The following is a 26,073-nucleotide window of genomic DNA, read 5'->3' as shown; positions in this document are numbered from 1 at the left end:
TCAGTGCCTTGCCTAGGCCTCTTATCAGAGTGTGTGTGTGTGTGTGTGTGTGTGTGTGTGTGTGTGTGTGTGTGTGTGTGTGTGTGTGTGGGGGTTGGGCACCCCTGATCAAGGTAATTAAGTCTTCAGCCATTTTGATCTGTTTTTTGGGCATGGAGGCATGAGCACGTGGCTCATGCGTCTTTTTTTAGCCTTAGAAGTGGTCTTCGTCCTTGTAGCGGGTGTTGGTTTTATATAGAAATGCTGAGGCCGGTGCCTGCTCCCGGTGCCTGCTCAGCGGCTCCGGACCCATCCAAGGGAGAGACATCCGCAGGTACAATACTTTGAGAATCCTGTGGCATGTCAGACTCCACATGGGTCTTAAGAGGCCTGCGACTCGAACGTAGCGGGTATCAGGGGCTACAAAAGCACCTCAGAGTACCGGCAACTGGCTTAGGAGAAGCTTCATCAGTTTTGGACCTTGGTCTTCTCTGTCCTTTTCTTTGCATTTTTTGAGAACTCCGGTAGCCTGATTGCTATCAGACGACATTTCAGGATAGTTAAATCCATATCCAAAATATTTTGAAGCAAAGATATACAGACGCTTAGTGCATTGGTTAAATTTAGCACAAAACCGACAGGAAGGCACATTATGATCTGGGCCTAGGCAAGGAATACAGTTCAAATGGAAATCCTTATGAGGTATTTGCTTCCCACAAGTAATGCAATTAACTTTTACTGACATCGGTAAGAAGCAAGAAAAAATTTCCCCAATGCGGTACTTGGCTTTAATTGAAGACTTCGGTTCTGAAACTTGAATGCAAAAATTTCAGGAGTCTGCCAACCGGCACTTGCGAACTACTTCTGCTTCGGGCACCACGTGGCAAGAAAGACTAAAGAATATGGCATCAGCTGCATTTTTTTTTTTACCCCCAACAACCTGACGTCATAGAGAGACAGCAACCGACACAGGACCCAAGACTTTGATATTCAGGCCGACTGAGGGCAACCTGCCAGCAGATTACCCAAATGTAATGACTGCAACAGCAAAACACCAACATCCACATTTGGGTTATCTGCTTGCAGAAGCCCTTCGGCCTGATTATCAAAGTCTTGGGTCCCACGTCGGTTGCGCTTTCATCTTCCGTGACGTCAGGCAGTCAGGAGTATAAAGCATGCAGCAGATGCCATTACATCAGTTTTTCTTGCCCCAGATGTCAGGTGCCCTCCCTCAATGGGAAGCAATTAAATACATATATATGCAAGGGATATACCTCCAACAAAAAAAGCAAATACACCAAAAAGCTTTGAAGCATAGTAAAGCAGTGTAGAGGTATAGCCAAAGTCAGAGGGCTGGAAGAAGGTAACCAAGACTGCAACAGTGAATACACTAACATCTACATTTATGGTAAGTGTACACAACTGTACTATGTTCTTCGTGTTTCACTGTTGCAGTCATCACATTTGGGTAGATTCCCAAAGCTAAGGATGGGAGGAGGAATTTGGATAGCATTAGTGCAAGCTATAAGGCCCTGCAAGACTGCAGTGGCAAAGCCAGCTCGGGATTTAGAGGAAATTGGCAAATGGTAATGCTTGGTGAAAGTATGCACAAAACTCCAGGTAGTAGCTTCTGGGATGTCTCTGGTAGTGACACCTCTGAGAAAGGCTGTAGAGATAGATGCAGCCCTGGGGGAATGGGGTCTAATCCTCTGTGGGATAGGTTTTCCATGGTGCTTATAGCAGAAATGAATGCAATGGCCTACCCATTTAGAAATGGTTCGCTTTGAAACAGCCTTCCCCACTGCCCCTGCAGCAAATATCACCAGCAGTTCAGATTTCCTCTTAGGTTTAGCCCTGTCCAAGTAAAATCTAAGTTGTCTGTGCACATCTAAGGAGAGCAGTATCCGTTCCCCTTTGTTCTGCGGATTAGAAAAGGTTGGCAAATGAATGGATTGATTAAAAGCCACACTTGATACGACTTTAGGCATGGAGGGATTCGTCCAGAGGGACACCCTGTCCGCATGAAAGATGATGAAAGGCTCCACTGCCATAAGGGCCTGTAATTCAGATACCCTTCTTGCTGGATTGCTAAAAAGGAAACCAGTTTTCCAAGAAAGGAATTTCAACTCTGCACTTGCAGCTGGCGCAAAAGGAGGCAGAGTGAGTTTTTCCAATATAAAAAGTTAAGGTCTCAGGCTGGAGTTGGGGCTCTTCTGGGTGGTCTTAAGTTTTTGACCCCTCTGAGAAACTGCTTGAGCAGTGGGTGAGAAAAGAGGGGTGGTTCTGTATTGTAATGAGCTGAAATGGCTGAGGCGTGAATTTTGATGGAGGAAAAGGAAAGACCCTCGTGCAGCATCTCAGTTAAGTATTGAAGAATCAGAGGTAAATTTAGTGCTGCTGTGGCCATCCCTTGAGTTTGGTTCCAGGCACAGAATCTTTTCCATTTTCAGCATAAGATTTTCTAGTACTAGGCCTCCTTGCCTCCAAAATGACATCCAACACTTGTTTACCTAATGTCTCCGTTATCATCCCTCAGTAATTAGCCAAGCTGCCAGATTGAGGGTTTGAAGTTGGGGGTGCAGAATCTAGCTCTCCTGCTGTGACAGCAGTGTAGGGGTCTGAGGCAGGTGACATGGGGCTAGCTGTGACACTGCGCAAGAGGGGGTACACCAGTGTTGGCGTGGCCAGTCTGGAGCAATAGTCATCCTTGGTTTGTCCTGTTTGATCTTTAGTAGTACTTTGGAAAGGTAGAGGAGGAAAGGCATAAACGGATAGATTTTTCCAGCTGAAGGACAGAGCATCCACTTTCCAAGCTAGCTTGTGGGGAAGTCCTTGTGCAGAAGTCATCCAATTGGTAGCACTGGGGGGAGGCAAACAGGTCTATATCTGGGGTCCCCCATTTATCAACATGTTGAAAGTCTTTAGTTCCAGTTTCCACTCATGTGGGTCCACGAGATTTCTGCTTAGTCTGCCAGTGTAGTTATACTGGCAGGAATTGAGCCTGTAAACGCACTTGGTAGCTCAAGGCTGTGTTCCACAGAGCCATGGCTAGTCTGCAGAGGGGATAGGAATTGGCACCCTCCACCCACTTATGTACCACATAAGTGGTGTTGTCAGTCTTACCCATTAATTGTCCTGGAAGAATGTGGTCTTTGAAGGCTGTCTGAGCATTCTGTACAGCTAACATTTCATTTTGATCGATATGCAGGTGCATTTGACTTGGGTTCCATTTGCCCTGAATGCACTTCCCTGCCAGGTGAGCCACCCCCCCCTGCCAGGTGAGCCACCCCCCCCCCCCATATGCATAGTCTGATGCGTCTGTCAGGGTTTGGGCAGCAAGGGGTAGAGTGAATGGTAGTCCCTTGTTTTGGTGGCAGGCCTCTGCCCACCAAAGGAATTCTAACCGTAGGCAAGGTATGACAGGAATCCATGCTTCTAGATCATGAGAATGTTGACACCATAGGCTTTTTAGCTACCACTGTAGTTTCCTCATATGCATTCTTGCATATGGAATTAGTAGAATGCAGGAGGCCATGAATCCCAAGGCTTGCAGTATTTGCCTTGCAGATAGCAGGATTTTTGTGGCCACTCGTTTGAAGTAAGTTGTCAAATGAGTGTTTCTCTGACATGGACAGCCATCTGGGAAGTTGTGTTCAAGCTTGCTCCCAGGAATATAACCCGACAGGGTACCAGCTGTGATTTTTCGTTTATGGTGTACCCCAGACAAGTTATCTCCTTTTTGTACAAATGCCAGATGATTCAAAAGTATGTCCTGGCTTTCTGCCTGAATTAAACTATTATCCAGGTATGGGTATATTTTAATATTTATTTGCCTGCAAAATGCAATGACTGGAGCTAGGCACATTGTAAATACTCTGGTCGCAGTAGATAAGCCAAAGGGCAGTGCAGAGAACGGATGGTGCATGCAGCCTGCTTTGAAGCGTAGGTATCTTCTGCAAGATTCCCTGATTGGGATGTGCAGGTAGGCTTCCTTTAAATCCAGTGTTGCCAACCAGGCATCTTTGCCCATCATGGGTAACATGCTGAAGAGTTAGCATCTTGAATTTTGGCATCACCAAAAAGGTGTTTAGGGTAGAAAGGTCCAGGATAGGACGCCATGAGTTGTCTTTTCTGGGTACAAGGAAAAGTCTGGAGTAGAAACCTTGTCCCGGTTTCTCTTCTGGTACAGTCTGGATAGCCTTCAATCTGGAGAGTACTTGCTTGTAAGCCTCTGCCCACTGATTTGGAGGTAGATCTGGCCAACCATTTGGCGTTGGTAACGTGTGGAAGTGAAATCTGTATCCTTGGGAAACTGTTTAAAACCCATTTGCAGTCAGTTGAGAAGTGCTTGGAAGTTTTAAAGTTAAGTCATTCAGACAGCTTTCCATGGGGGGGGGGGGGGGGGTCTTACTACTCCCTGATTTGGAAGTGGGAGCCCACCACTGCTTAGTCCTATGCATACCCTGGGACTGAAGTCTGGTTCTGGGTTTGAATTGAGAAGGCCTGGAAGAGGCAGGAAAGGACCAATGTTTTGAGGGCCAATGCCTCCTAAATCTTGAAGGCTGCACTTGTAAGAAATCTTTAACAAGTTGCATAGATTTAGCTTTTTCCTCCATCTTAAGAACCACTTCTGCTTTGTTGCCAAACAGGCAGTCCTGATTTAAGGGAGCATCCAGCAATTTAGTTTTAACATGATCTGGCAAAGATTGCTCCTTAAGCCAAGCATGCCTTTTAAGTACAGACCCGGTGACAGCAGCCCTGCAAGATGCCTCTAGTGAATCAAAACCACATTGCAAAGTATGTTTTCCAACCTGTTCAGCAGAATGCATTAAATCCTGTAAATCCTTATTTTCAGCACAATCAGGAATCAACATTTTCTGTTTAAGCAATCCAATAATATGCTGCTGATACCTTAACATATGAAATTGGCAATTTAAGGCCCTGATGGCAAAGATTGCTGAGGTGTATACCCTTTTACCCCATCTATCCAGGGCCCTGGAATCTATGAGTAGGGGAAGGATTTTTGCCAGTAGTAGCCTTAATGCCCTTGGATCCCTGTGAAATGGTGTCAGGATCCGCAGTAGGATTTTTTTTTAAAAGAAACTTGAGAATCAGGTACCCTGCAATATCCATCAGGTTTTCTGGGAGCAGGAGGTAGAGTCAGGGGCAAAGCTAAATTCTGAAAAGGCATAGTCAATGTCCAGCACAGGAGGGATAGCTGAAGGCCTTTGCTGGGGCAGGAGTAAGAAATCTCTAAGCCTCTTTTTAGAATCAGAGTAATCTTGGCTTTCCCAATGAAAATGCTCCTTAAGGGTATGCAAGGTTTCACCAAAAGAAAAATCCTCTGGGGGAGAACCAGAGGGAATGAGTCTTCTGCATCAGAATCCTCATAGGTAGGCAAGGGTAAATCCTGGTCAGAGGATACAAAGTTCAGAATCCTGGTCAGAAGTATCATAAGCAAACTCAGTCCTAGGTCTTAGAGGGGGAATGTTGGCTTTCCCTGATTAAAGTAATAAGGTCTTCGGCCATTTTTATTTTTAGGCATAGAGCCCTAACCATGTGGTCTGGGCGGTTTCCTAGGCATGACTCAGGTTTTAGGCCCTGAAGAAGATGGCATCTGTTTAATACGCAAGTCAGTAGGCCTGAATACACCCTTAGAAGCCAGTGCCTGCACAGTGGCTCTGGACCCATCCAAGGTAAACACATCCGCAGGTTCCACAGTTGACGCATCTCGCGACATACCGGACTCAGACTGGGTCTCAGTAGAGGCCTGCAAATCTGAAGTAGTGGGTATCAGGGGCTGCGAAAGTGCTTCGAGTATCGGCCAACTGGTGACTAGCTTAGGAGAAACGTCATCGGCAGCTTTGGACCTAGGTGGCCTGTCTTTACCTTTGTGTTTTTTCAGAAGGTCGGTAGTCTGGTGGCTTACCGAAGACCTATCTGGATAATTGAACAGAGCACCAAAATATTTAGAAGCGAAAATATAGTGACAACGAATAGTTTGTGATTTATTTAAGGCACAAAACTGACAGCGAGGTAAGTCGTGGTCGGGGCCTAGGCAAGGAATACAGTACAAATTAAAATCTTAGAGGTATATGCTTTCCACAAGAATTACAATTATTGACTTTTACTGACATCTGTTTAGAGCAAGAAGTTTCCCTAACGGGGTACTTCGCTTTAGTTGAAGACTTCAGTTTTGAAACTCGAAAATGAAAATTTCAGGAGTAGGCCGACAGACACTGAACTGCTTCTGCTTCGGGAACGGCAAGAAAGACTGATGTAATGGCGTCAGCTGCATGCTTCATATCCCTGACTACCTGACGTCACGGAAGATGAGACAGCAACCGACGCAGGACCCAAGACTGATAAATCAGGCCTACTGAGGGCTACTGCAAGCAGATAACCCAAATGTGATGACTGCAACAGTGAAACATTAACATCCAGAGTACAGACTTGGACTCACAAATCAAAAGCTGACACCAGAGGAGTGTTGGCACCAAAGCTGCAGGTCTCAGGGGGAAAATTAGCTCCAAAACTGCTCAAGTCAAGAAGCTCACTTGGGAAGGAAATATAGGGGCACATGGACAGATCAGACCGCCTTCAGAGCAAAAGGAGGTAAAATGACTAATTTCAAGCTGTGACTTAAGGAAGCTCTTCAGATAATCCAAGTCTGCTTCTGATGTGCTTTTGTAAGACTTGGAAGGATCTCTGATAACACAGGAGGTAGAGACTGGGTGAAGAGCCCCATATTAAGATTGGATCCATAAGTTCCAAATCCAGAGGCAGATATTAAACTGGTGTCTGTACTATGGGTACATATATCTTCAAGGCTTTTGGCTCAGAAGATGGACCTGAAAAATCTGAAAGTCTCTTGTTAAATTCTGACTTGTTTAGAACTTGCCATATAAACCTTTGCATTTTACAGAGTATGAATCCAGGGGCAACAGCCCAGTTTCTACTGACAGCCAGGCTCAGGACTTAATCTAGCACAGATTTCACTACTGATAAATGTTGTACCATAAAGCACACAGCAAAATGATCATGGGTGCCTTGGGTGGAAATTTTATGCAAACAGGGCACTTTTAAATCTTTTGTCCTTATCCATGGTGCAATACAAGATGAACAAACAGAGCAACATGAACTGCTACAGCTAGTCATTTAACTATTAACTAATTTTTAGATTTTTAGCAAATACTGGAGACAAGTATTTTTTCTCAACCATTAAAGGCAGGAAATTGGTAATGTGAAAGGGAAGAAAGGACCAAATGTGAAATGCACCATTACCATCCATTCTCAACTTGTACAATCTATAAGAATTTAAGTTGTCTTAAGCAGATAAAAATGAACGAGGTGCAACACTTGACAAACTTAAGATCCACATCTTATAATGGTGGCAAAATAAATCTGAGGTAGCAGATCAGATGGACTGAAATGAATGGGATCTCATTTTAGCACTTGTATTCTAATCAACAATAATAAAGCAAAATAAAAGCCCCCAAAATATGACAAGTGCAGGCAAGTGCCACAAGGAACACAGGACTGCTAGTAACGCCTGGTAAGGTTAGAAAGTCACGTACTAAGGCACTGATGATGGATTCTACGCTTTAAATTACTCAACTTGAGGAGCCAATATAATGCATCACTGTGAGCACAGACATGAAAGAGGCAGCAGTTACAGAATTATTCACCAAGCCCAAATTAGACATCTTTGCTACAACTTACATAAAAGGGGTAAAAAAGCTAGCCAGAGAACATATTACTAGTCGGAAAGAATGTGCCAATACCAATGGTGCATTCATTACCAATGCAAACAACCCCTTGAGAACTGGCTTAAGTACAGAGACCAAAAACTAAGACATCCAGTTGTCACACTGTCTGGAAAAACCATCTGCCCACAGTATGCATCATCTTTATTACCCCTCACAGTGCAATCGGAAATTAATACTGGGTAGGACAGAGACTACGCAAACTGCTTCTATCATTAAAAAAGGCATTAGACAAAATCTTGCCTTGGTGAGAAATGCACCACCCCCTCCCCACACCAAATTTAAATCAGACACTGAAATCAGAACTATGAACCCCCAATTAAACAGATTCAAGTAAGGGAAATCTTTGTAGTGAGATCCTTAGGTGGCACGCAATTTTGATTAAACTGATTTCTCAATAGATGATCTACAACACAACTATGTCTTCAGTCATACTACAGTCAGCACCCCTCTAGTAAGACTTTCTTCAAAAGGAAATCTCAAGTCAGTCATTAAACATTGTTCAAATATCAAGTTGACAAACATCCACAATCCATCTAAACAAATAGAAATGCCAAAACTTTTAGTTATGTACTTACCATAACTTTAGATGTTTGGGATCCATCTCGCCTACATTCTGTACTGATGGGCTCGGAGCCGATCCCTCGGCTCCGACTCTGCACGCTATGCTATAGAGCGAGGCCTCTTATTGGCTGAGCTATTTCTTACCCCAGGATGCACCACCACAACTTGTTTATATAACATTGTTAGATGTTTCAAGATGAAACAGGATTCGGACCTTCTGATATTCTCTGATCTCCAAGGAAGGGGGAAGGAGGGTGGGTTATTAGGAATGTAGGCGAGATGGATCCCAAACATCTAAAGTTATGGTAAGTACATAACTAAAAGATGATATGTGATCCTATCCCGCCTACATTCTGTACTGATGGGACAGCGTCCCTAGCACCCAAATCCTGGGTGGCTCATTGGAAAACACTCCTGAGCACTGTGGAACCAAATGAAGCTCGTCCTCTAGATGCCACATCCAATTTATAGTGGGAAATGAAAGTGTGCGGGGAAGACCATGTAGCTGCAGCACAAATGTCACTAATGGCAAGCTTAGAATGAAATGCTATCGAAGTAGCCATAGCCCTTGTAGAATGAGCTTTGACAGAGGTGGTAAGCTCTTTGTTAGAATAAGAATAAGCTTGAGTAATACAATCCCTGATCCATTTGGCAATAGTGACCTTTGTGACAGCTTTGCCCAATTTATTGTCTGCAACAAACAACTGATCTGTTTTCCTTGTTTGTTTGGTCATGTCTAAATAAAAACGCAACTGCCTGTGGACATCTAGTGTGTGGAGTATGAATTCCGCTTTGTTAGAATATTTTGGAAAAAAAATCTGGAAGTTCTAACGATTGTTGTAAGCAGAAACTGGAACAAACTTTAGGGACAAAGGAAGGATTTGGCCTTAGAGATGCTCTGTCTGTGAAAAACCAAGTACGGGGGTTTTACTGACAAAGCTTGAAGCTCTGAAACTCTTCTGGCAGAAGTAATTGCCACCAGAAAAGCAGTTTTCCATGATAGAAACTTTAGATCACAAGTAGCCGCCGGTTCAAAGGGGGAGGAAGTTAAGGCGCGTAACACCACATCGAGATCCCATGGAGGTGCAGGATGAGAAATCGGAGGCCTTAAAGCAGCACCTTTCAAGAAGGTCTTACACAATCTGTTGCTCATTAAAGGTGGGTTTATGGATTCGTGAAAATTGGAAATCGCTACCAATTGGACCTTGATGGTAGAGACTGAAGAGCCTTGATTGAAAAGAGAAGTTAAAAATTTTAGTACTTCTGCCACGGGAATAGAGATGGGGTCCAGGCCCCGGAGTTGAGCCCAAATAGCAAATCTTTTCCATTTGCTAGAATAGTTTCTTTGTAGCAGACTTATGGGCCGAAGATAATGTGTACAACCTCTGGATCCAATGTATGACTCCTGACTATAGTCGGAAGAGGAGGAGCCAAGCCGTCAATTTTAAGGTGTGCAGGGACTGGTGGAATAGTCCCGACTGATTAACCAAAAGGTCTGGGATCTGATCCAGGAACCATGGACCTTCCAGAGCATATTTCCGAAGATAGGGAAACCATACTTGACGAGGCCAGTAAGGAGCAACTAAGATCATTTTGCTCCCCAGGAGAGATGCCTTCTGGATCACCCTGGGAAGGAGAGGAACTGGAGGGAAGGCATAAAGCAATCCGGTGGGCCAAGGACTGGCTAGTGCGTCCATGGGGCTCTTCCCCGGAGCCGGGGTTAGGGAGAAGAATTTTTTGCACTTCGCATTTAGTGGAGTCGTGAAGAGGTCGCAACACGGAACTCTCCATCTGCTGAAAATCTGACTTGCAACTGTCATGTTCAGAGACCATGCGTGAGGAGAGAGGATGGTTCTGCTCAGTCCGTCGGCTATCACATTGGACTTGCCCGGGATATGGGTAGCCACTAGAAAGCGTTTGGTCGAGACTGCCCATTCCCAGACTCTCATGACCTCTCTGCACAGAGGATAGGATCTGGTCCCTCCCTGTTTGTTCAGGTACCAGACAACTGACATGTTGTCTGAGTGAACGGCAATTACGCCCTGCGGGAGTAATCGAGAAGGGCTTGAAGGGACAGAAGCACCGCCCTCATTTCTAGGATGCTGATATGAAGTAGGGTCTCTTCTGGGTGCCATTTGCCGTGGACTGACCTGCCCAGGGAATGCCCCCCCCACCCCATCTGGGAGGCGTTCGTGGTCAAAGTGGCCGCAGGAGGAGGTGGAACAAAGGGTCGTCCCTGATCCAAATTGGGAGGGCACTAGCCACCAGCGAAGGTCCCGTTTGCATGTTTCCGTGATCCATATGAGGTGACAGAGGGAGTTCCTGAAAGGACAACTGAGCTGAAAGAAGCCACTGGAGAATTCTCATGTGCAACCTTGCCAAGGGGACTAGAAGAACCGTGGCGGACATGGATCCTAATAGCTGAGAGACCATCCTGGCTGGGGCTTTGGACCTGGGAAGTAAGGCTCGAACTTGAGCCTGTATGGTTTATATCCTGTCTACAGGTAGATAGACCCGCATTTGGTTTGAGTCTCTCTCTACCCCTATGAATCTTATTCGTTGAGATGGCAGCAACACAGACTTTGGCCAATTGAAGGTGATTCCAAGGGAATTGCCCAGTGATATAGTGGCTTGTAGGCTCCGCAGTAGTAGATGCTTGGAGGTGGCAGGAGCCAGTCTAGATACGGAAACACCTGGAATCCTAGACTTCTCAGGTGAGCAGTCACGACTGCCAAGCATTTGGTGAACACCCTGGGGGCTGTGGTGAGACCAAAGGGCAGCGCGCGGAACTGAAAATGACTGCCTCCTAGGCTGAAGCGCAGATGTCTCCTGGACGCTTGATGTACCATGATATAAGCGTCCTTGAGATCTATGGAGCACATCCAAACACCTTTCTCCAGCTATGGGAGAATGGTTTGTAGGGTGACCATTCGGAATTTGGACTTTCTGACTGAGCGGTTTAGGATGCTGAGGTCCAAAATGGGCCTCAAGTCCCCGGTCTTTTTTGGCACCAAAAAGAATCTTGAGTAAGTCCCTAATCAGATCTGGTCTGCGGGGACCGGTTGGATGACTCTTGCAGCAGCTCTGAAACTTCTGAGGCTGCAGTATCCCGCTGACTGGGTGGCGGGTCCGGGATTTTTTTGGACTGAGGTGGGGAGTGTGAGAAAGGGATGGTGTAACCTCCGGCGATAATTCGAAGCACCCATCGGTCCTGAGTGATAGCTTCCCAGGCTTTCAGGTGCTTTGAAAAACGACCCCCGACTGGCTCCGGAGATGCAGTCGGGCAATCCCTCAGGGACTGTGAAAAGCTGAAGAGCCACGAAAGGACTCGCGGTCTCCAGTGTTGCGAGGGCCTCTGCCGCCTCTGGGACGGCGTCTTCCAGAAGAATTTCCCCCTCCCCTGCCTCTGGAAGGGGGATCATCCTGCTGAGAGGGGTAAGGCTTCTGAGATCTACGGAACCACATTTTCTCTCCTCTTTTAGCCTTGGGATAAGGCCGAAAGGGAGTGGAAAATCGTGCCCCTACAGCAGTCAGTCTTACCCTCCTGTTCGCAGCGGGTGAGTGTGTCCTTTACCTTGGGTCCAAACAGGGAGGACCCATCAAAGGGGGCGTCGACAAAGGCCTCCGTGAAATGACACAGGCGGAGCCAGGCTCATCTCTGTAGAGCAATGCCTGTACCCGCCGTTCTACTTGCCCCTTCGGCCACATAAGAAATGAGCCTCATGGACGAGTTTGAGATGGACGACAATGTAGCCAGCTGAGAACCAACCATCTGGGTCAGCTCCTCAGGCAGGTTACCCAAGAGGGTATCGGAAAGCTCTTTAATCAGATCCCTCTGAAACCTAGTAAAGTGTGTAAGGTAGTTCAAGGACCTTAATGTAAAGGCCGCTGAACTTAGGGTGCGCTTTCTGTACCGATCCATGCTCCTAGACTCCTTATTAGGAGGATGGACGGACGAAGCCTCTGCTACATCTTGCTGGGTAGCAGATGCCACCACCAAAGCATCTACAGCCACACCTTTGGCTAGAAATTCTCAGGGGGTGCCGAGAAGAACTTATTCGGATGAGCAGGCACCGGTTCCACAGAGTCTGGGTGTTCCCACGCCCTTCGACAGATCAAGTCCAAGAGCTCATCGAAGGGCGGAGACACCCAGGAGGCGGAGGGCTGAGCCCCGAAGGCCTTAAGGAACACGGACTCATCAGCAGAAGGGGGTTTGGACTGCCAGCCGCCTCGTTGTTTAAGGGCTTCCAGGATGTCTGCAAAGGAGACATCATCCGAGGACGACTTAGGGGACCCCTCTGCATCATCGAGATCAGTGTCTGATGTAAGAGACTCATCAGGGGAGTCAACGTGCTTCCTCTTGCACAATCTTTTCCTGGGGGGTTCTTCCGAAGAGGCTTCAGAAGGACCTCCAGGAGGGGGGGAACCCCAGTGGGGGTAACCTCAGGCCCCGGGGCCTCGCTGTCTAAGGACAGGGGGACTGCCAAAGACCCAGTCTCAGTGTGCAGGGAAGGAGCTGGGGAGACTGTGGAGGTAGCCAAAGAAGATTTGGCTAATGCACTTCTCATAGCCCTGAAGGCGGAACCACCAGAATCCTGGGAGGGTCCCACCTCCGTGGCCACGACAGTAGACTGCACTCCCGCCGCCGACACACCAAGAGGGAGACTTGGGACCGAAAACGTCAATCCCGAAGTGTCCCCCTGGGGCCGACGGAAGAGGTCCGCGTACTGAACTCCGACCCAAGAGCCGGAGTTGGAGTAAGGGTCGGGCCTGATCCTAAAACCTCCACCGGCTCCACCAGCACCGGCTCCAACGGTGCCGAGGCTGTTTGAGGAGGAACCATAGAAGGAAGATGGACCATCGGCTCCGAAGCCGAATGGGCTGGAGCAGAGACTAGCTTTTGGAACACCGGAGACTGGAAAAGTCTTAGGAGCACCCTGTCGATGTCCGAATCAGACATCTTGGATGATCTGGAGGATACCGATCGGGCCCGAACCGATTTCTTCATCGGCTCCAAAGGGCTAGGGGACCGACTCCGAATAGATTCTACCACTATCGGCTCCGAGAGAGATCAAGACAATTTCCCTCGGTGCCGATAAGGACTTCGGCTCCGAAGGGGAAGAGTGAGCCGGTAACCTTCATCGGCTCCAATATCAGTGGAGCCGATGGTGACCCGCCTCTCGATGCCCCAGTCCTCGGCTCCGAAACCAGAGGGGTCGAGGCTGGAGGCATCGAGGCAGACCGTTCCGCCCTCGGCTCCGAAGTCCGTGGAGCCGATGGACAAGTCTGCCTAGGTTTTTTGGCAGTCAGTTCCGACAGACTGGTCGGAGCAGACGCTTTTTTCTTTTTTGAAGGAGAAGGAGACTAAGATAAAGCCTCCTCGAAGGATGGCTTGATTAATCCTTTAAGGATTAATTTGTTCTTCCTCTCCTGGAGGACCCTTGATGAGAAGGCGTGACACACGCTACATGATTCTTGTAGGTGCTTGGCGCCTAAACAGTAAACGCACGAGGAGTGGTCGTCCGTTATGGACATCTTAAAACCACACCTCGTGCATTTTTTAAACCCGGAGGGTTTATGCTCTTTGGACATAACTAAATCAGAAAGAACACACCTGTCTGAAGAGAAACACTAAAACTTTAAGTTTAGAACAGAAAAATAAATTTTTTTTTTTTTTTACAATACCGAAGTACAAGAAATTATTCCACACAGAAAAAGGGAGAGAGTCAAGACCCTCTAACTTAAACGGGTACTGACCCATAAATAAAACGCTAAGACAGTAAAATATTCCACACAGAAAGGCAACAGGGGAAGGCCCCTCTAACTAAAAGGGGAAACCTTCCCTTGGTGAAAAAACACAATATTTCCAAACAAAACTGTCAACCACTCAAATCACAATAGCTGTTAAAACAGCTTTTGGGTTCAAAGCAATCAAATTCCTGACAGGAAAAGCCTAAATAAATTAGTACTTAGCCCAGCCAAGTTGAGACCACGTCTAAGCTTGTAAGCGGCAAACGAGATCTGGGGGATTAGTGGTGGTGCATCCTGGGATAAGAAATAGCTCAGCCAATAAGAGGCCTCGCTCTATAGCATAGCGTGCAGAGTCGGAGCCGAGGGATCGGCTCCGAGCCCATCAGTACAGAATGTAGGCGAGATAGGATCACATAACATCTCCTTGTTTGCTAAAAGTGATACCAGAAATCCTGAATTATGATAAACTGCAGGTTCAAGTCCTGCCAACTTTGCTTTTCTGTAATTATACTGTCTGAAGACACAGATATGGGAGAAAAACGGATTTGCTCCTCATCTCAACTTCTACCCCATAAACTTGACAAAGGGTGCACACTGACATACAGATTTTTTTCCCTAGAATACACTACTGCTTTCCATTATGCCAGCAGTACTGACAAGTAAGCTACTACTGACATGGAAAACATTTGTTAAAGATGTAAATGTCAATTTATAGAATAAACAGCCTTTAAAAATATTAACTTAATCTCAAACATACTGAAATTATACAAACACCTTTCTCATCTTCCCCATGCATAAACGTGAGAAATTAAGTGGACAAAAGTAGTCTCAATCTTACAACCATTTGGACATACGACAAAACAAAGTTTTGGCACCCCAGCTGTGTCGAGCTACAACCCACCTGTTAAGAATACTGCAACAGCAAATCAGGACATCTACGATATCCAAGAAAAATTTACTCACATCTTTGAACTTGGACTTGTGAATCACAACTGCTTTTTTGAGCACAGAAGCATCTGGTTTGCGGATATTAAATTCAGCTTTTGGTTTACTTTGCAGCTGAAGCATCTTCCATTCATCCAAGCTCATTTCGGATTCCCAATGGTCCTCTCCTTCTGCATCTCCAGTTCCTTCTCTGAAAATGATTTTGTACAAAGATGTAATTTTGCACTAAAATGCAGAAAATTATACCATTACAAGCGGTACATTTCTAGCATAGGCATATGTATTACTCACCATCAAGTACAGTTGCTTAGGAACTTATCACAATGGTAAAAACTAAGTATGCTCATTGTTGCAGAACTAATGTTTGAGACTTCTATCTCAGAATTTGCTGTCAGATTTTCACCCTTGCCCTTTAAGCCAGAGGACACCTTCCTACATGGATGCCAGCATGCACTAATCAAACCCAAAAGGCTACGATATCTAGGATAAAAACAGCAGGAAGGTGGAAAATATGTTGGCTAAGTACCCACCCCGATCCCAAGAAGGAAAAAAGTACAGTTTTGTACCTACCATAAATGTAGATGTTAGAGTGCTAATACAGCTGCAGTCATAACAGATGGGGTCTCCTGCAGTCAGGCAGGTCCCCAGTCGGCCGAATTCCAAAGTCTAGGTCCGGCGCCGGTTGTCGTCGGTTCTTCCCTGACGTCAGCGCGACAGGGGTATAAAGGAACCAGCAGACACCATTTTCTTCAGTTTTTCTTGCCCCAGATGTCAGGTGCCCACAGAAGGAAGGCAATACATAAATTTGTGTAATAATGCAGTGCAATATAATCAAAATACAGTAGTTGCAAGCAAATACATCATAAATGAATACCCCAATCAGGTTGTATGAGGATGTGTTAGCCTATAGGCCTGTCCCAAGAGGGGAAGGAGGGATGGAAACCTGGACTGCAGCTGTATTAGCACTCTAACATCTACATTTATGGTAGGTACAAAACTGTACTATGTTCATCGTGCATACAGCTGCAGTCATAACAGATGGGTAGAATCCCAAAGCTAAGAAAGGGGTGGTAGGCACTAGGTGGAACTAGGAGCCAAAATGCCCTGCAAGACTGCAGTGGCAAAGCCTGCTCTAGATTTGGAGTATAATGGTAGGTTGTAGTGCTTGGAGAAAGTATGCACAGAACTCCAAGTGGCTGCTTCCAAAATATCCTTGGTAGGAACTCCTCTGAGGAAAGCTGCCGAGGTGGCTGTGACCCTGGTGGAATGAGTTCTAATGCCTGTAGGTACAGTTTTGCCATGAAAGGAATAGCAAAAGCGTATGCAGTGGGCTATCCATTTTGAGATTGGCTTTCCTTGAGCTCCTACAGCATAGGACACAGAGCTGTTCTGATTTTCTGAAAGGCTTTGTTCTGTCCAAATAATGCAGTTGTCTGTATGTCCAAGAAATATAGTAATCTCTCCCCTTTGTTTTGAGGATTAGGATAAAAAGTAGGTAAATGTATGGCCTGATTTAAAGCTACCCTGGATACCACTTGAGGCATAAAGGACGGGTTGGTTCGTAAGGAAACTGTCCTGATGGAAGATAAAAGGCTGGACAGCCATGAGAGCCTGTAGTTCGGAAACTCTACGAGCTGAGGTGATAGCCAGAAGGAAAGCTGTTTTCCAGGACAAATACTGCAAATCTGATGAGGCAGCTGGCTCAAAGGGAGGCAAGGTCAGTTTTTCCAGAATGAAATTAAGATCCCAAGCAGGTATTGGTTGTTTCCTTGGAGGTCTTAGATTCTTGGCCCCTCTGAGGAACTGTCTTGAGAGGATGAGAGAATAAAGGTGGATCAGTGTTGTATTCTGCAGAAATGGCTGAGGCATGGATTTTGATGGAGGAGAATGAAAGTCCACTGCTTAGCAGCTCAGCCAAATATTGTAGTATTTGAGGTAAATTCAGTTTTCCAGGATCCTGGCCCTTTTTCTCATTGAAGACACAAAACTGTTTCCATTTTGCAGAGTAAGCTTTTCTAGTTGATGGCCTTCTGGCCTCCAAAATGACATCCTGCACCTCCTTGGAGAGTAGGGCCTGTTGCGATGCTAAGGAATCTTCCATGCGGCTAGATAGAGTGTTTTTAGCTGGCTGTGAAGAGTTTTGAAGCTGTGCAGTCAGAAGAGGCATTAGAGGCAGGGCCCATGGTGGGGAATGTGTCAGGCTCCTCAGGAGTGGGTACCAGTGTTGCCTTGGCCAGTCTGCAGCAATGAGAATCATCTTTGGTCTGTCTGCTCTGGTTTTCAATAGAACTTTGGGCAGCAGAGGAAGAGGTGAGAAGGCATAAACTGTCATTGATGTCCATCTGAAAGTGTCCACTCTCCAGGCCTTTGGATGGAAAATCCTTGAGCAGAATTTTGTCAATTGGTGATTTTTGTGGGAGGCAAAGAGATCTATGTCTGGCCTTCCCCATTCTTGGATTATTTCTGTAAAAACTTTTGGATGCAATTTCCATTCGTGTGGATCTGTCGTATTAATGCTTAGATTGTCTGCCAGCGTTTTCCTTGCCTGGCAAGTACTGTGCTTGTAGTTCCCATTTGTAAGTCCATGACCATGTTCCAAAGTGACATGGCCAGTCTGCATAGGGGGTAAGAATGTGTTCCTCCCTGTTTATGTACCACAACTGTGGTGTTGTCCGTTCTTATCAATAGCTGACCTGGTTGTAGAAGGTCCTTGAAAGCTATAATAGCATTCATTACTGCTAGCATTTCCTTTTGATTGATGTGAAGGTGCTGCTTTTCTTTTCGGGACCATTTGCCCTGAATGCACTGATCTGTCATGTGCGCCCCCCCTACCATAAATGTAGATGTCCGATAGATATGCAACTGCAGTCATAACATATGGGTTTGTCCTGCCACAGGCAGCCCTCGGTCGGCCGGATTCCAAAGTCTGGGTCCGACGTCGGCTGATATCGCATTTCTCTCCGATGTCAGAGCAGCTGGAGTACATAAGCATCAGCCGACGCCATCTTCTTCAGTGTTTCTTGCCCCAGATGCCAGGTGCCCTCCAAGGAAGGCTGTAATCAAATTGGAAGAAAAACAGATTTCCAGACAAATAAATAAGCAATAAACAGATACACCATAACAGATATCCCCAGCTAAGGGTAACGGATAGGAGTGGACCCAAGGCATAGAGGGGAAGGAGGGAGGGAAAACACGACTGCAGTTGCATATCTATCGGACATCTACATTTATGGTAGGTACAAAACTGTACTATGTCCTTCAAGAATGCAACTGCAGTCATAACATATGGGTTGAATACCATAGCTTAGCTGGGGGAGGTGAAATGCTCTAAGAAAAGGATGGTGTAGCTATCAATCCCTGCAGGACTGCAGAAGCAAAGCCTGCTCTGGATCTGGAATATAGAGGAAGGTTGTAGTGTTTGGAAAATGTATGCACGGAGCTCCATGTAGCAGCTTCTAGAATGTCTTTTGTAGGCACCCCTCTTAAGAATGCTGTTGAGGTGGCTGTAGCTCTGGTGGAGTGTGGTCTGACATTGGCTGGTACACTCTTACCATGGAAGGAATAACAGAATCTGATGCAATGTCCAATCCATTTTGAAATAGTCTGTTTGGAAATTGCTTTTCCTTGTACTCTAGGGGCGTAAGCCACAAAAAGCTGATCAGACTTCCTACTGGTCTTGGTTCTGTCCAGGCAGTAGCGAAGTTGTCTGTGAATGTCCAAGGTATGCAACAGTCTTTCCCCTTTGTTCTCAGGATTGGGAAAGAGAGTAGGCAGGTGACTGGCTTGATTCAAAAAAACCCTAGATACCACTTTTGGCATAAAGGTAGGGTTGGTTCGTAAGGAAACCCTGTCTCTGTGAAAGATTATGAACGGTGGTATTGCCATTAGGGCCTGTAGTTCCGAAACCCTTCTTGCTGAGGTAATTGCCAACAGGAAAGCTGTCTTCCATGAGAGAAATTGTAAGTCCACAGAAGCTGCTGGCTCAAAAGGAGGTAGAGTCAATTTTTCTAGGACAAAGTTGAGGTCCCAAGCTGGTACTGGAGCCTTTCTTGGTGGCTTTATATTCTTGATTCCCCTAAGGAATTGCCTTAAAGGATGTGAAAACACAGGTGGATCAGTGTTATATCTAGCTGAAATAGCTGAAGCATGTATTTTTATGGAAGAATATGAGTCCATTCTGTAGCATATCTGCCAAATATTCCAGAATGAGAGGGATGCTCAATAATGATGCATCATGACCCTTGCTGGTATTCCAAATGCTGAATCTCTTCCATTTTGCTGAGTAAACCTTTCTGGTGGATGGTCTTCAAGGAAGTTCAGAGGATACTAACAGAAGCCCGGAGAGAGATAGATTGAGGTTATTCATGGGATCTCCCAAGCTGTTGAGTCTGAATGTTGGGGTGTACTGTCTTGAAGTTGTGTTGAGTCAAAAGTTGGGGCCATTGGGAAAGGGCCCACTTTTTGTTGTGACATATGCTCCGTAGTAGTGGGTACCAGTGCTGTCTTGGCCAGTCTGGAGCTATTAGGATCCCCCTGGGCTTCTCTGCTTTGATCTTTAGTAATACTGTGGTCATCAGTGGCAGAGGTGGGAATGCATAGATTTTTAGGAAGTTCCTGTTGAATGAGAGAGCATCTATTTTCCATGCTTGTGGATGATATGTCCTTGAAAAGAACTTTTGTAGATGATGATTGAGGTGGGAGGCAAATAGGTCTACTTCTGGCCTGCCCCATGTCGAGGTGAGTTGTATGAAGATTTCTGGATGTAACCTCCACTCGCAGGGGTCTAGGAAGTTCCTGCTTAGGCTGTCCGCCAGCACATTGTCTTTGCCTGGAACAAACTGGGATTGCAACTGTATGTTTAGGCTCAGTGATTTTTCCCACAGATTCATTGTCAGTCTGCAAAGGGGGTAAGAATGGGTGCCCCCCTGCTTGTTTATGTACCACATCACAGTGGTGTCTGTCCGTATTAGCAGGTGGCCTTGCTGAAGCTGTTGTCGAAAGGCCTCGATGGCATGCATTACTGCCAGCATTTCTTTTTAGTTGATATGCAGATGTGTTTCCTTTGGAGACCATTGTCCTTGAATACATCTGCCCTCCATGTGCGCCCCCCATCCAAGGTCTGAGGCGTCTGTGGTCATGGTCTGTGTTATCTGAGGTTTTTTGAATGACATACCTGTGTTTGCCTGGCTTACCGAGGCCCACCATAGAAATTCCTTCTGTAGGCATGGAATGAGCGGTATGGTTGCCTCTAAGTTGTTGCTGTGCTGAGACCATAAGCTTTTTAGGTACCATTGTAACTTTCTCATGTGTAGTCTTGCTAATGGAACCAGGAGAATGCAGGATGCCATGTAACCCAGGGCCTGTAGGAATGTCCTTGCAGTCATCTGGGTGAGCTTTGCCAAACCTTTGAAATAATGAGTTAACTTCTTTTGCTGGTCTTCTGTCAGGTAAGCCATTTGAGAGGTTGTGTCTGGTTTGGCTCCTAAGAAGGTTATTTGCTGGGACGGCTGAAGTCTTGACTTTTGGAAGTTGACTGTATCCCAGAGCCTGTAGCAACTGTATGACATAATTCAAGTTTTGTCAAAATCAGTTTGTCGTCCGCTTGTATGAGGCAGTCGTCCAGGTACGGGTAAATTTGGATCCCCTGGAGCCTGCAATGAGCAATTACTGAAGCCAGGCATTTCGTGAATACTCTGGGCACAGTAGATAAGCCAAATGGCAATGCTGAGAATTGATAATGCTCTGGCCCTGCAAGAAATCTGAGGTATCTTCTGCAGCTGTGATAGGGACATGCAGGTATGCCTCCTTGAGGTCCAGAGTAATCAGCCATACCCCTTGCCCAACATGGGAAGGAGTTGCTGTAGAGTCAGCATTTTGAACTTTGGTACTATGAGAAAGGTGTTTAATGCGGACAAATCCAGTATTGGTCTCCATTGAGTTTTTCTTGGAACAAGGAACAGTCTTGAGTAAAACTCCTGGCCTTGTTCTTGTTGTGGAACTTTTTCTATTGCTTTGATGTGAGCAAGCAGAGAAATTTGCTTGATAGCCTCTGCCCTCTGGTTTTGTGGTAGGTTTGGCATGCCTTGTTTTCTTGGTAAGGTATGAAAGTGGAACCTGTAACCTTGGTCTATAATGTCCAAAATCCATTTGTCCTTTGTCAATCTGTGCCAACTGTCTGAAAACAGAGATAATTTTCCGCCCAAAGGAGCTTCTGTTTGCTCCTTGGTCAGCGGTAGTAGAGGAAAGTCATTGAGATTGTCCCTGTGGGGTAGGAGAAACCCCTGCGTCACTTCTTTGGTTTGCTGGTTGCCATTGTCGTCCCCTGTAGGGACCTCTGTATTGTCCTCTTCCTCTGCCACGCCTGCTTTTACCCCTTTGAAATCTTTCAGGATTAGGAAAGGACCAGTTTTTTGAAGGCCAATTTCTGCTAAATCTGGGAGGCTGAACCTGGAGGAAATCTTTGACTGTCTGAACTGACTTGGCTTTTTCCTCGATGGACTTTAACACATCTTTAGCATTAGCACCAAAAAGCTGGTTCTTTTCCAAGGGTGCATCAAGAAGTTTTGCCTTAACATGATCTGGTAGAGGTTGTTCTTTTAACCATGCATGTCTACGAATGACCACCCCTGTCATAGCTGCCCTACATGAAGCTTCCAATGCATCATATCCACACTGCAGAAGGTGACTGCTAACTTGCTGAGAATTATGTACAGCCTCCTGCAAAGATTTCCTATCTAAAGGTTCAGGAGAGGCCAATGTTTTCTGTAAATCATCTAACAGGTAATCCTGATATTGAAACATATGAAAGAGACAATTGAGAGCTCTCATAGATAAAGTAGTGGAGGTGTAGACCTTCTTCCCCCATCTCTAATGACCTAGCTTCCCTGTTGGAAGGTAAGGGATTTTTGGAGGTGGTAGCTGAAACCCCTTTCGGTCCCTGTGAAATTGTTTCTAAATCAACAGCATGGGCCCTAAAGAAATGAGAATGTGTTTCTGGGACCCTATAGTATCTGTCAGGCTTGACAGGAGCAGAAGAAAGACTATCAGGAGTAACACTGGAGTCAGAGTATAGATCATCCAAAACATCAAGCACAGGAGGTATAGCTAAGGGCCTGTGTTGGGGCTTTTTAAGGAAGGTACGAAGGCGCTTTCTGGAATCAGAATATTCCTGGCCTTGCCACTTAAAATGTTCCCTCATGGAATGTAGAACTTCCCCAAAAGAAATATCCTCAGGAGGGGAGGCCGAGGGGATGGAATCCTCTGCATCAGAGTCCTCATAGGTCTGGAAGGGCTCTCCCCGGCTATCAGAGTGAACAGAGTCCTCAGAATCTTCATCTGAAGGGAGAGGGTCGGAGGGTTCAACCCGGGGCCTCTTATCAGAAGGAGGCTGGGATCCTCTCTCTGGATGGGCCTGGGAACCCCTGATCATGGAAATTAAGTCTGCGGCCATAGTCATGATTTGTGTTTCAGGAGTAGACTGAGGTAAGGCTTTAGCAGTAAGGTGCTTGGTCTTGCTGGCTGCCTTAGCACGTGTGTAGGCCTCGATAGACATGGACATGGGAGGACTAGCAGCTCCACGTGCAGGAGTGATCTTATCCACAGCAATGGTCTCTGGCATTTCCTCGGTTTCAGTATCCGGAGGAAAATCAATAACTGGTGGTGTGGTCTCCGGTATCGGTAATGCGGTGTCTTCGGTTCGGAGCGGTGAAATAACCGCCTCAGAGGGAACCGGGGCACTCGCGGTAGGTTTTGGCGTGGTGTCGGTGGAAGACGCGGGCCGAGGATGTCTGTCCCGGTCTTTTCGTTTCTTAGGAGTCTGCAATGTCGGTAGTTCCGACGGCATTGTATAATCGAATTTTTCACCGAAAAAGTCTTCAGCGAACTCCGCCTGGCGCCTGAGAGTGCGCTTATTGAAGCGAGCACAAGCGGCACAGGCCGAGACGTCGTGGTCTGGGCCAAGGCAAGGAAGGCAGTAAGAGTGGAAATCCTTATGAGGTATTTGTTTACCACAAGACAAACAATTTACTTTTTCAGTAATTTCTGACATCGGCTGAGGCAAGAAAAGGTCCCCAACGGGGTACTTAGCTTTTTTGATGACTTCGGATTCGAAGAATACAGGAGCTGACCGACCGGCACTTGCGAAAGTACAGTTTTGTACCTACCATAAATGTAGATGTTCGAAGATCCACATGGCTGCAGTCATAACTAATGGGTAGTCCGCTGTCCTCGGTCGGCCCGAATACCAAAGTGTTAGGCTGGCGTCGGTCATGGCGCTTAGATCTGACGTCAGTACGCCATGGTACTAAAGCGCATGACCGACGTCATATCCTGAGTCTTTTCTTGCCCCAGATGTCAGAAGGCCCTAAAAGGAAAGGCCATAGCCAAAAACATGTAAACTCCCATGTATAAACCAGAACTACACCCCAAACCACACAACCACCTCTAACTACAGTGGGGAAGGAGGGAGGGAAAATTGGACTGCAGCAATGTGGATCTTCGAACATCTACATTTATGGTAGGTACAAAACTGTACTATGTTCTTCATCTCACATTGCTGCAGTCATAACTAATGGGTAGAATCCCAAAGCAAAGGTACAGGGAGGATGGCAAAATTATAAAGCATTGGGAGCTGCTAACATGCCCTGTAAAACTGCAGTGGCAAACCCAGCCCTAGATTTAGAGTAAAGAGGGAGATGGTAATGTTTAGAGAAAGTGTGCACTGAACAAGTAGCTGCCTCCAAAACATCTTTAGTAGCTACACCCCTTAAAAAAGCAGTTGAAGTGGCAGTAGCCCTAGTGGAATGAGGTCTGATTCCATCCGGAATCTCCTTGCCACGATGAGAACAAAAAGCAATACAATGGCCAATCCACTTAGAAATAGTTTGTTTAGAAACAGGTTTCCCCTGATACTCAAAGAAAAAGAAACAAACAACTGCTGAGACTGTCTGAACCCTTTAGTTCTGCTCAAGTAATAACGTAACTGCCTGTGAATATCCAAAGAGTGCAAAATTTGTCCCCCTTTATTTTGGGGATCAGCATAAAAAGTAGGCAAATGAATAGACTGGTTCAAGGCCACATTTGAGACCACTTTAGGCATGAAAGTAGGGTTAGTACGCAAAGAGACCCTGTCCTTATGAAAAATTAGGAAGGGTTCAACTGCCATTAGAGCCTGTAATTCAGATACCCTTCTAGCAGACGTAATGGCCAACAAAAAAGCTGTCTTCCAAGACAAAAACTTCAACTCAGCTGTAGCTGCAGGTTCAAAAGGAGGTAAAGTGAGTTTCACCAACACAAAATTGAGATCCCAGGAAGGAGTAGGAGCTCTACGTGGGGGTCTTATGTTCTTTGCCCCTCTAAGAAATTGCTTGAACAAGGGATGAGAGAATAAAGGTGGGTCACAATCATAGTGAGCAGAAATGGCTGCAGCATGAACTTTTACAGAGGAGAAAGACAAACCTTTGTCTAGTAATTCTGTAAGATACTGAAGTGAGACACTCAAATTAGGTACTGAAACATCAAAGCGCTTTGCTTTGCTCCAAAGAAAAAATCTCCTCCATTTATCAGCATAAACCTTCCTTGTACTAGGCCGTCTGGCCTCCAAAATAACATTCAAAACTTGAGGAAGCTGCGACCCTCCAGGGTCTAGAACCGAACATGCCAAGCTGCCAGATGCAGGGACTGTATCTTGACATTGATGAAATGATTGCCTGCCTGAGTCAAAAGGTATGGACTTGCTGGCAGAGGCCAAGGAGGCTCCCGTACTAAACTCCGCAGCAGAGGGTACCAGTGCTGACGTGGCCAATCTGGAGCCATAAGAATCATGGAGGGCTTGTCCTGTCTGACCTTCAAGAGCACCTTGGGAAGAAGAGGCAGAGGAGGAAAGGCGTAGACGTGAAGATTGCTCCAACTGAATGATAGAGCATCCACCTTCCAAGCTTTTGGATGAAACATCTTTGTGCAAAACTTTGGCAGCTGGAAATTTAGTGGGGAAGCGAACAGATCTATGTCTGGAGTCCCCCAAATCACTGTCAACTGTTGAAATACATGAGGATCCAATTTCCACTCATGAGGATCCACCATCTGTCTGCTCAATACATCCGCTAAGGAGTTCTGTGCTCCTGGCAGAAACCTTGCTTGAAGAGTGAGGTGCAAACTTTGAGCTGTCTCCCACAAAATCATCGCTCGTCTGCATAGTGGGTACGAATGGGTTCCCCCTTGCTTGTTGATGTACCACATGACAGTTGTGTTGTCTGTTTGAATCAACACTTGTCCTGGGTGTAGTAGATCCTTGAAGGCCATAAACGCGAATTGGACTGCTATCTCCTTCATGTTGATATGCAAGTGTTGAAGTCTGGCAGGCCACATGTCTTGAACCCATTTTCCATTGAGGTGTGCTCCCCAAGCCTTGTCCGAGGCATCTGTCGTTAAGATCTGACTCTCCTCTGGTCGGGTCACATAGAGTCCCTTGTTTAGGTGACATTCCTGAGCCCACCACAAAAATTCCTTTTGAATGCAAGGTATTATCTGAATGACAGTGTCCAAATTGTGGCAGTGTTGTGTCCATACACTCTTGAGATACCATTGCAACTTCCTCATATGCAGTTTGGCATTGGGAAGCACCAGAATACAAGATGCCATGAACCCCAAGGCTTGAAGGACTGTCCTTGCAGTCAGCCTGGACCGGTGAGACAATTGCTGGAAGTATAGGGAAAGATTTCTTTGCTTGTCCGGGGTCAAAAAAGCCATCTGAGAAGCTGTATTCAGTCTCACACCCAGAAAGCACATGTCCTGAGAGGGTACTAGACTGGACTTTATTTCGTTCACAGAATACCCTAGGCACCTTAACACTGCCATAACATACTGAAGATGGTGAAGTAGCTTGTCTTTGTCTTGAGCCAGAATCAGGCAGTCGTCCAAATAAGGATAAATTTGTATTCCTCTTAACCTGAAGAAGGCTATCACCGGCGTCAGAACCTTTGTGAATACCCTGGGCGCAGTAGATAAGCCAAAGGGCAATGCAGAGAACTGATAATGTAAAGTCCCAGCCCGAAAACGCAGGAATCTCCTG

General features: G+C 46.1%; 1 protein-coding gene across 2 annotated transcripts in view; it reads right to left on the bottom strand.

The window, feature by feature from the left end:
• Positions 1 to 26,073, bottom strand: part of HABP4 (hyaluronan binding protein 4) — a 563,622-nt gene that overhangs the window by 204,243 nt on the left and 333,306 nt on the right. For both annotated transcript variants that reach the window (XM_044059342.1, XM_044059340.1), the window contains one exon: positions 15,024 to 15,195. In XM_044059342.1, the coding sequence (XP_043915277.1) occupies positions 15,024 to 15,195 (172 nt within the window). The remainder of the gene's footprint in view (positions 1 to 15,023; positions 15,196 to 26,073) is intronic.

The sequence above is a fragment of the Protopterus annectens genome, chromosome 17.part0 (genome assembly GCF_019279795.1).
Source record: "Protopterus annectens isolate FY-2018-M chromosome 17.part0, PAN1.0, whole genome shotgun sequence".
Classification (NCBI taxonomy): Eukaryota; Metazoa; Chordata; order Ceratodontiformes; family Protopteridae; genus Protopterus; species Protopterus annectens.
Note: the sequence above shows the minus strand (reverse complement) of the source record. Positions and strands in the feature narration are given on the sequence as shown.